General features: G+C 51.5%; 1 protein-coding gene across 5 annotated transcripts in view; it reads left to right on the forward strand.

The window, feature by feature from the left end:
• The window catches only part of JADE2 (jade family PHD finger 2), an 82,949-nt gene that overhangs the window by 56,099 nt on the left and 15,639 nt on the right, over positions 1-11,211 (forward strand). For all 5 annotated transcript variants that reach the window (XM_010578848.1, XM_010578852.1, XM_010578849.1 and 2 more), the window contains 3 exons: positions 2,922-3,089; positions 3,626-3,742; positions 9,852-10,313. In XM_010578848.1, the coding sequence (XP_010577150.1) occupies positions 2,922-3,089; positions 3,626-3,742; positions 9,852-10,313 (747 nt within the window). The remainder of the gene's footprint in view (positions 1-2,921; positions 3,090-3,625; positions 3,743-9,851; positions 10,314-11,211) is intronic.

Raw genomic sequence — 11,211 nt, forward strand, 5'->3', positions numbered from 1 at the left:
GGGGGTTCGGGGTTGGGGGGGGGGGGGGGGGGGGTGTTGGGGTTGTTTTTTTGAACAAGCCCAAGTGGCAATGTCAGGCTGTGAGCTGACACGTGCCGGCGGGCAGGGGCTCGGGGGGAGGCAGTGGGTGTGCGCAGGGCTGCCGTGGGAACGTACGGACCCCCACCATGCCCACCGCGGGCCGTGGGACCCCGCAGGGTCCGCTTTTGGCCGTGGTGCTGGGAGCAGAGCGGTGCTGCAGAAGGGGATGCAACGGGCCGGATTTCAAGGCTGTTGAAAGAAAAGGGAGATTCTCTGTTGTTTTCAGGGAGCAGAGTCCAGCCCTAAGCCCGATGCCAGCCCGTAAACTGCCTGTGATTTAATCTCTGCGCCCATTTACGTCCTAAGCCACAAAGTCCAGAGCCACAGCACGGGGTGTTAACGTGGCATCATGGTTCTTATCTAACCTGCCCCGTGCCTTTGCCAGCCCCACATCCAAAACCTGCCAGGGACAATGCTTTCCTGCGGGCATCCTGGTGGTGATGCCAGGGTCTTTGGGTATTTGGGCAGCGGTGGGGTCCTGTGGGACATGGCCGAAGCCGTGCTTCATCCTCCTGCATCCCAGCGGGAAGGGGCAGAGGCAGGGTTGTGCTCAGAGACACGTTGGTGAGTTATGGTGCTGGAAGGGATCGTTGTAATCATCTCATCTGCATAACACAAGCCATGACGCGTGCTATTAATTAATTCCTGTGAAGCGTAGCTTTTAGAAAACACATGCAATCTTCATTTTAAAATTTTCAGCAATAAGGAGTCTTCCGTGTGTCCCCCCGCTGCTAAATCGTTGTGGTTCATCGCTCTCATGGTGGCAACATCGCACTTCTCTAGCATGGGAACGATCCATCTCCAGCTTCCAGCCAAAGTGCCGTGCTCCTCTCATTACCGAATTCCCATTCCCTGGCGTGGGGATGTGGCCAAGCCCTCCTCTTATCTTACATGGACCACACCAAGCTTTTCTGTGGCTCAGCATCCTCCCTGTTGTTTTGGTGTCCCCTTCTGGATGATGTTGCACCCATGACAGGCACAGCAATAAAAAAAAGAGCTGCTCTGCTCCTACTCAGCATTGCCCTGGCTCCGTGTTCCCAGAGCACCTTCTGGCTGGTGCTGGGCTGGGAGAGCGTGTTTAACTGATAACCCACCTCATTTCTAGAGCTGCTCCTTGTCCAGGACAGAGATCCCATAGTATTTTCTCCTAGGAGCAGAACTGCACCTTCAGCTGCTCTAAAACATCTAGGAATAAATAACCGAGAGCCAAGACTCTGCTGGAGATGCACACCTGGTCATAATTCCTGTTTTCCCCTGGATTTTGAGATCAGTCTGCCAGTTTATTCTCCTGGCAGTACATAGCAGGCTGATTTTTGTCTGGTACTAAATCACATGTTTTATAAAACTCTGTTACAGAAATGATTTATCTGTCAGATTTGGAGGCACTGTGAAACACACAGTTAAGTCTCTCTGAACCATGTAGACTCGCAGCAATAATATTACCTCCCTTAATTCCTTATTATCCCAATAATCTGTTCAGGAAGTGGCTTTTTCCCCTTGGGAATCACTATCAGTCAGTTTGTGCTTTGGGGCAACGTAAAGTCATGTTAGAAAGTCTGTTCTTGGCCGGTAAAGACTGAGGGTACACTTTTCCCATGCTCATGCATCTCCACGTGCCCCCTCTGCCCCATCCCCACCTGCAGCACTGTCACTCACAGTGATGGTGACGTGCAGCGGCGGGATGAAAAGCTGTTCTTTTTTGGGGTAAACTTCAAGAAGTGGAGTTGACAAATGCCTGAGCTCAATTTACGGCCAACAGCACTGGGGGTCCTTATCGGCGCTGCGCGCTTGCCTTCTGGAGGGACGTCAGAGCAGCCAGATCTGGAATTAATTACATCGCCTCACTTAAAATAGTGACACAGCCTCGCGTTAGCGCCTAAGGCAGTTGTCTGCCACTCTCTGAAAACCCTTTAAGTGCGAGCTATTGGGACCTGCCGGTTAAAAACTGTCTGGTTTTAGGAGTAGCTGTTTAATACAGTCATAAGTTACGGCCGAAGTGGAAAGTATTTTATCATCATCATTATGTGATATGGCTTATCATTTGGCTCTTCCCCAAGTATGGAAGAGAAATATTTACGAAACACTTTGGCTCCTCTGCATCCTGCGCTATCGCAGCAGGTCAGGGAGCTCTGTGGGCAACCCGAGTCCTTTAGTTCTCACTCTCTTGGCCGTAGACTTGTCCTTGCCTCCTTTAGATTTATCGTCCTTTAGATTTATCATCCTTTATGGTTCCTCCCGTATGATTTATGTTCATGACTATCGTTTTCCCCTTTTTCCCTTTCCATAGTTACTTTCGCTTCCCCTTTAGGCTGTGTTGGGTGTGTAACCAGTGTGGCTGTCTTTCTCAATCGGGGGTTGTGGCTTTTCAGCCCTCAGCTACCTCAAGGTTTTCTCCGCATGGCATTTCTTAATTTTCATCCTCGTGGGTCTGGTAGCTGTTCAGACAAGGGCAGGAGATGAGCGGGCAGATGTCCGCACCGCAGAGCGGCCGGTGGTGGGGGCTCTGATGGAGCAGCCTGGCTGCCCACCCCTGACCTGGAGCCGGGCAGATGCTTGCCATGATACACAGCACGTTTTTATACTTAGCTTTTAATTAACACCTAGAACACACTGATCCGGCATGAGTATCCACGTGAAAACAGGGAAGGTAGGAAGGAAGGAAGAACTTAACCTCGCTGTCTGCGACTGCGGACCTGCTTTCCGTCTGCTGTTCGTTAGGATGCCCAGATGCGGTGGTGATAAGCCAGCGGGAGTGAAAAAGGTGGGAGTGAAGGAGGAGGTCTGGGAGGACGCTCACCCTGGGGTACGGGGACTAACCCACCTCCCTCGTGTCTGCGCAGGCGTGCTACGGCATCCTGAAGGTTCCCATCGGGAGCTGGCTGTGCCGGACCTGCGCCCTCGGGGTTCAGCCAAAGTGTCTACTCTGCCCGAAGAGAGGGGGAGCGCTGAAGCCCACCCGGAGCGGGACGAAATGGGTCCACGTTAGCTGTGCCTTATGGATACCTGAAGTAAGATGTTTTCCAAGCTCCTCTTGACGTGCGGGTGGGCACAGACCTGGTTTCCAGGTCTCAGCCCAGGATATTAGTTAATGGTCTAAATACTAAGTCCGGTTTGGCTCGTCAAGCTGTGCCGAGGTCAGAGCCGTGATGCCGGTCGGTCACCAGGCTGCGTGTTTAATTAGCAGCCAAGAGGCACCCTGATAAGGGAGGACACAGAGGTGGGGTGCAAGGGTGCAGAGGTGGGGGGCTTTCACAGGACCTGCCTGGGCAGGGTAAAGCTGATTTCATGTGCCCATCCGAGATACACAGCAACATCCAAATGAGGAATTAGGTCAGAGGAAACACCAACATAATTTTTTTCTTCCATTTCATCCAAATTTGTTTCTGGTTTGGGGGGTTTGGGTTTTTTTTTTCCCCAGTTACAAGTGACCCTGAAAAATAAGAAATAAAAAATCCATCCCTCATTCAGACTGCCACAGACATCCCCCTGTAGGAGATTTGGGATGGCAACCAGTATTTACAACTTGTCTTTATTTCATGACCAGGTTAGCATTGGATGTCCTGAAAAAATGGAACCCATTACAAAGATCTCACATATCCCAGCAAGCAGATGGGCTTTGTCCTGCAGCCTCTGCAAGGAGTGCACTGGGACATGTATTCAGGTACGTAACTCGGCGCTGCAGAAACTCAGACCTCCAGGGTTGTGCCTGTAATAGCCGCCAGAGATTCTCGAGATGTTGGTGGATGCAATCTGGCCGAGGCTTGTTCCTGCTGCGAATAAACCTAACGACAGGGAGCACGAGCACCCATCAGACATCATCAGATGTTCTTTGCAATCATTTAATGTATTGAGTGCTAGGAATCTAGATTAAGTTTCTTTGCATAACACAGTGTTGTTGCTGTAGTGACACTAATTACCGGGACTGCAAATGACCTTGGTTTGAAATTGGGAACCTCCAGCATAAAGGCTTGGCATAGCTGCCAGAAAAGTGAAATACTCATGAGACACATAGCCCCAAGTATTTCACAAACCAGTGGGGCTTGGCTGGGAAGCCTTTCAGTTGGGAGGATATCAGAAAACCCCAGGATTAGGTAGTCCTCACTAGCCTGCTGGCTTGGAAAATTGAGTATTTACCATGTACTACATTCCCACATTTTCTCCACACCTAAGCAAACCAGTGCAGACATCTGAGCGCCTGCTCTCCCTGCAGCAGCAGCGTGTTAAAGAGGGGGCGAGACGTTCTCATTTCAGACGGAAAGCAGGGCGCTCTGGGCTTTCCTATTACAGAAATGGGACAGAGCTTCCCGGGCCATAATCCCTCTTCCCCAGGCAGCAGAACAGAAGTTCCCATCCAAAATGCAGCACGCTTGGTACGAGAGCATTTGGGGAGCCTTGCTGCATCCAGTGATTCCCCCTGCTCGGATGTCCCGGTGGTCCCTGGGGATGGGCTGGGGGATCTGCTGCTCTACGGTGCCGGTGCCTGTTGCTTTCGTTGGCAGACCAGGCATCGAAGCAGTCTTGGCGTGCAGGGGGGTAGGATGGAATAGCCCTTAAGCTTTGAAACACTGGGAGAAATTTGGGGATGTGTACCAATTCCGACTGATCGGCTCCTGTACAGCGACGGGAGCTGCACCCGGGAGGTCGGTGTACGCAGCAGTGACTCTTGGGGACCAGAATAGCTGGTTGCAGAAGGGCGATAGGAGTAGGAGGTCTGCAGGCTCCACTGCGTTTGTGCCACCGCCTTGGGTTTAATAGTTTAAAGGGAGCTATTTAAAAGCAATCCCCTTAGCTTGAAATGAAATCTCACAATACTTCTTTAAATCTCTAGCGTTGACTCACTTCTTTTTTGATGGCTCTGGGTGGATCTGCTTATTCACCCTGCCAGATGGAGATACTGTGTCATAACAGCAACTGCTTTCAAAGAACGGAAGGGCAGGGAAGGAGGCAAACAGGCTTGGCAGCATCAAAAAGAATTCAGCTTCTCTGAGGCTTCATCCTCTTAGCGCCGGCGTGGCACGGGAGCTGTGAGATCCCGGGGACTGAATGGATTTGCATTAAAGGTCACCTGAGACAGAACAGGAGCTTTATTGTCTCATGTGCTGGCAGCTCATGGTTTATAAGTCTGCATGAGATTGTCACCGGAGTGTTTGTCGAGGCCACCCTAGCACGCTTGGGGTGGTTTTGCTTCAAGGAAAAGGGGGAGAGGGGAAGAAAAGCAGGCAGTGCCTTTAGGTAAGGATTTATGGGGTATATCAGCAAGTTCACCCATGGATAAAAAGACGTGCTCCATACTCATCAGCAGTACAGAGCTCTGTTTTGAAAGCTTATGTTTATGGAGCACATTTTTGATTAGTGCCTGTTTATACAGGTGTAATCTAACTACCTTTGTCAGCATTTAGGGTTTATGACCCAGCTCAAAAGGAGAAGATTGTTTTCTGTTAAAGCACTGAGCTTTTATTCTTGGCAGTGGGAATCAGGTGCTCCAGGTGGGGCAGGTCTGGGGAAGGAGGGGTGCTGCTTCCAGGAGGGGTTTTCCAAGTAACCGGTTGGAACTGGGCTTTGCTGAAAAGGGATGCGAAATCTGGACAGCAAGCTGGAGGAGTGGAAGGCTGTCATCCCAGAGAGGGACGGGCATGCTCAGAGGCAGCACTGCAGCTTAAGAAAACACCCACCTCAACCACATTTACAGAGACCAGTGTGAGATATTTTCGCATAGGCATCTCTGTGCATCGAGGTATTTTTCCTCATCCAAATTTGACCACGAAAAGGGAAGCAAACCGAGGGAAACCTGAGGAAGGGCTCCCCACTGCCCTCCTTGCCTCTGACCTTGCTGCTTGCACATAATTACTTCCCTTGCTTTCTGGTACAGAGCTGTGAACCCAGTGTAACTCGGCGTGGCCATAGTCGAGCCAGAGCTCCGGACGCTGGGCAGGGATGCGGCCCTGGAGGCACCCTTTCCCTGGCTCCTGTTAAGGGGAAATCATGACTTCACGGTGGTTCTTGTGGTCAGACATCAGGAGGTGCCAAAGAGAGCTCAGTATCCAGCAGGAATTTTCTTGTTTGCATTGCTGAGATTGAAAAGAGAGTCCCGACCGCGCTTGCTTGGGACCCAGCTCCCTCCTCACTTTTCGGAGCAACTGGAAGAGCTCACCAAGGCCTTTCAATGCAGCGCAAAATGCCAGGTCTCTGTTAGCTGCTGGCAGGCTTCTCCAAAGGGTATGGTCTTTTGCTGTCATCATCTTCCATCTTTCTTTTTCTTGTCTTTTTCTGGAGAAAAAGCCCTCAGAAGTGTCCTGCACCACTCATTATCACTCCTCTGCCCGCTGCTGCCTGCTCCCCTTGAGCTGCTTGTGCCACTGGTGCCCATCCACTGGGTTAACTGGTGTGGTGGTTCCCGGAGCCGTCGTCCGATTGCGCCTGTAGCCCCGAAAACGTACGGCTTGCCATCAGGGGAAGAGCAGTGTGTGTGCGCCGTGCAGCCCCCACGCCATCCTCTGCCTCAGCCCCGCATCCTCCGAGGACGTCTGCGATGCTGAAATTGCCTGTTTCAGCTGAGAAGCGCTACCAAGATCCAGACCATCTGTGGTCACTAAAAATCACATGGTAGTTTTTGTAAGGATGCAGAATTGTCGCGGCTGATGGCTTGGCTGGAGTTCAGCACCAGTAATTAATTTCTCCTTCCTGAGTTCCCCTCGCAGGTCTGTTGGAGGAGCCGCTTCCTTCCCCTCCGGCCCCAAACTGCAGCGGAGCACCACTGTAAGCTGGTAAACTTCTGTTTGAATTTCCTTGGCAAATAAAATCATCCCTCTATTTCTTCCCAGTAAGAGTGGTTTGAGGACTACTTAACAGCCCACGTTAATCTCTGGTGCAGTTTTCACCCTCTCTCTCGGAATTCTGTTTGGGGATGGATTTGCCTGGATAAGCAAAGTATGCTGAGATCCTTGAATGAAAGGTGCTTAAGATAACGAAGCGTGATCAATAACGAAGCAGACATAGGGGCTGCGCCAGTCTTTTGAGCCTGGTTTATTCTGCGTGGCAGATTCCTCCCTCCCGCGAAGAGCGGCTTCGTTCCAGCGTCATTCTGGGCTGGATCAATATGTTTTTATTGACGGTTTATGCAAGGTCCTTGGGTAGCCGTGGCCGACCAGGTACCTTCCTTTGTTGCCCTGTCAGCCAAGCTGCCTAATTATTTTCTATTTGCATTTTGGGCACGGTTTCTGACAAGTGCTGCTTGCCATCTGTCGGAGGAGAGATCCAGGACGGGTGTCATTCCATTTGCTTTATTCCTAAGGTGGAGTGATGGTCGTTCCTGTTAGCAGGCCGTTGTCCTGGCAGAAGCCACGGCCGTGTCGCTAACGCTGTTATTAGCACCGGTGACAGGAACAGGACGGAGGGGACATCGCTGCGTGGCTTCCCTTAGCTCACCTAGTTCACCGACGGCGGCGAGTTCTCCGTGTCCGCTTTCTCTACCGTAGATATTTATGTGCGTAACAGCACAAAAGGATGCTGTAATTCAAAGCATCCCCAGCTGTTATGCCAAAACAGCCAGGATGGAGTATATCGGGAGTATATCGGGAGTATATCGGCAGTATGTCAGCAGTATGTCCGAAGTACGTCAGGAGTACATCAGGAGCTCCATGCAGCACCGTTACCATCTCGGCTACCAGCAAAGAAACTCAACCACGGGAATTTCCAGCTGGCAAAGGCCTCCAACCTGAAAGTGCCGTTAAAAGCGAGGAAGAGTGACTCCGTCGAGGAGCATCGCGTCGCCTTCTCGTGCCAGTGCTCGCTCCGTGGCTGCAGGAGCGAGCACCAGCGCTTTAAAAACCAGTGCGTGATGCACTGACTGCACCGAGTGAATGTGGAAGCTGCAAGTCAGGCTGGGCTCCTTCTGTCCCTTTTTCCGTACCAAACTTGAGAACGGAGCCGATGCTTCGGCCGCGTGGGAGGCTGTGACAGGGCTCGTCCCGCGGGATGGGCAGGGCGGAACCCGCTGCCCACCGCTGCGGTGGGTGCGCTGGGCTGGCACGGGGAGCACCGGCAGGTCCATACGATGCCAGGTTCCGCGCAAGCGCCGGCAGCGTAGCAGAGGGAGCTGATTTTTGCAAGCTATCAGCTATTTTCACGAGCAATTTCAGGCTGAAATAAGGACCAAATGGTCATATTTAAACAGGGGAAGCGGGGGGTAGGAGTTCATAATCTGCTTGCATTTGGTGCCTGCAGGAGTTAGTGCCCAGCATCGCTGCCCAGAGCCGTGCTGGTACAGCTCCGGGCTTGGCTGCGGCAGGGCTGCATCCAGCTCTTCCCGCTGGTTTCAGAGGCTTTGGAGCGGGGCCTGGAGAGCCCTGGAAGTGGAGGACTTGGACACCGCTTGCCTACGCTTTTCTTGGCCCTGGCAGCCGCACGAGTCTCTTGCTTTCATAAGCACAGGCAGATTCATAAACGAAGTCAAGGGAAAATATCTAAAAGCAGCAATGTCAAAAGTTCACACGCTGGGTGAGCGAGCAGTAATTCAGGGCTGATGGGATGAAGAGAAAAACCCATAAAATTTCTGTTCCCCGGCTACTACCAGAATATTTGTTGTTGTTGTTGAGAATTGAAGTGCAGCAAAGCCCCAGTAAAACTCTACAGCATCCTGAATAGTTTGTCATCAACATCCAGGAAATTTCATGTGCCTCTGCCTGGTCCTTCAGGCCACAACTGCATCTTCATCCCCCGCAAGAACAATTCTTCTATAAATGCTGAAATATGGTGCCTACAGTAACAGCCCACTTAAAATGTCTCATTATTGCAGTTTAACTGGTCATTAGCAGCTGGAATAGACTGATTTCTTGCGGGTTATGGTTGAAATAATTACCTAACGCTCTGAGCCATTAAAAAACAGTTAATGAGTAGAGGGAGAGAAGGTGCTGACGTGGACATGGGCACAGCACTGGCTGGGGGGGTTCCTCTGTAGGAAACCAGGCTGAGGTTTGTTGCCTGTGGGGTCCAAAGCCATTTAAGCAGGAGGTAAGTTAGGGAAATTGTTAAAAAATTAATCTGATATAAGTTTGACAACAGTTTAGCCACTGTACTGGTTCTAAAAAGTTCATTTCATGATGTTTTGCTCTGTATATGCTGAGTTGCCTTTTTTTTTTTTCCTTTTTAATGGAGCTAATTAGAGGCTGTGTAATTTCCAGAGGAGAAAGGCATCGTGCTCTGGAGTGTTGGCTGCTTCTGAGATACCACGTTCACTCATAAACCTTGACACGTTCTGTACGCTTTCAATAAAAATTGCGTATTAGCTTTTGATGTGTAACAGAGTGGAGTAGTTTAAGGGTGAAATACAGACGAAAATTCCTCCATCAGGAGAAATCCACTGACAGTCTTTGAGCATCCCGTTGGCCCGTGCTGTTGTCTATGGCTGTTGATATGTCTTATTGGAAGAACCGTCGGAAGCCCCTGCTTATGGCAGGCGAAAGATGAGCAGGGCCCGTCACGGAGAAGGATTAAAGCAGATAAGGTGCTGGCTGATATCTAGTGAACCCTGGGTTTCTTCTGTTTTGGTTTATGGTGTCCGGCTCATGGGTGTGTAAGACTTGGGCAATACAGGTGTCCCTCTGTAAGGAGTACCTGTAGTGGAGCATCCATCGCTTCACGGTAGGTGTTGTCACTCAGCTGGGTGTCGCTGGCTTCGTAGTCAGCCCTTGTGGTCCCGTTGTGTTGGGAAGCGTCCCCCCCCCACCGACGGTGCTTTGCCCTGGCCGTAAGACCTGTCCTTCTCCCCGCAGTGCTCCATGCCCGCCTGCGTCACTGCGTTCCACGTCACCTGCGCCTTCGACCACAACCTCGACATGCGGACTATTCTAGCGGACAACGACGAAGTGAAGTTCAAGTCCTTCTGCCTTGAGCACAGCACAGGTGCCACCAAGCTGCCCGAGGAGGCACGGACAGAGCCTGACCAAGCCCAGCTGGACTTGGAGAAGGTCACGCTGCGGAAGCAGAAGCTCCAGCAGCTGGAGGAGGACTTCTATGAACTCGTGAAGCCTTCGGAGGTGGCGGAGAACCTTGACTTAAGCGAATCGCTGGTGGATTTTGTCTACCAGTACTGGAAGCTGAAGAGGAAAGCAAATTCCAACAAACCGCTGCTGACACCAAAAACAGATGAAGTGGACAACTTGGCCCAGCAAGAACAGGACGTTCTCTACCGACGCTTAAAGCTCTTCATGCACCTCAGGCAAGACCTGGAGAGGGTGAGTACAGCTTTTCCTTCAGTGGTGTGTACCCGTATGCTCCATCAGGGCTGCTTTAATGTGCGCTGGTGCCTATAGACAGCAAAAGCCCTGTTCCCCCTTGACTCAGTTTGACGCCCCTAACAGTTGCGTCCCTTCATCCAGAGCATTATTCAGAAGAACGGTGCTCAGCACACATGTATCATCACTGCCAAAACACTGACACTGGTGAAATAAATTAGTGATGGTCTCAGCCAGGGGTTCAAAAGAACGAGGAAGAGGTGCCTCAGCAGGGCTGGGTGGATGGGAGGCAGATGATGATTGTGATGGGTTGACCCTGGCTGGACGCCAGGTGCCCACCAAAGCCGTTCTATCACTCCCCCATCCTCAACTGGACAGGGGAGAGAAAAATATAACAAAAAGCTTGCGGGTCGAGATAAGGACAGGAGAGATCATTCACTAATTACCGTCACGGGCAAAACAGACTCAATTTGGGAAAATTAACTCAATTTATTGCAAATCAACCAGAGTAAGGTAATGAGAAATAAAACGAAATCTCAGAACACCTTCCCTCCACCCCTCCCTTCTTCCCGGGCACAGCTTCACTCCCGGATTTCTCCACCAAGCCCCCCCAGCGGCACAGGGGGACAGGGATGGGGTTTATGGTCATCACACGTTATTTTCTGCCGCTTCACTTCCTCAGGGCGAGGGCTCATCACACTCTTCCCCTGCTCTAGCGTGGGGTCCCACCCACGGGAGACAGTCCTCCACGAACTTCTCCAACATGGGTCCTTTCCACAGTGTGCAGTCCCTCAGGAGCACACTGCTCCAGCGTGGGTCCCCCACGGGGTCACAAGTCCTGCCAGAAAACCTGCTCCGTGGGCTCCCCTCTCCACAGATCCGCAGGTCCCGCCAGGAG

This window comes from Haliaeetus leucocephalus, unplaced genomic scaffold (assembly GCF_000737465.1).
Source record: "Haliaeetus leucocephalus isolate CR32 unplaced genomic scaffold, Haliaeetus_leucocephalus-4.0 Scaffold656, whole genome shotgun sequence".
Taxonomy (NCBI): domain Eukaryota; kingdom Metazoa; phylum Chordata; class Aves; order Accipitriformes; family Accipitridae; genus Haliaeetus; species Haliaeetus leucocephalus.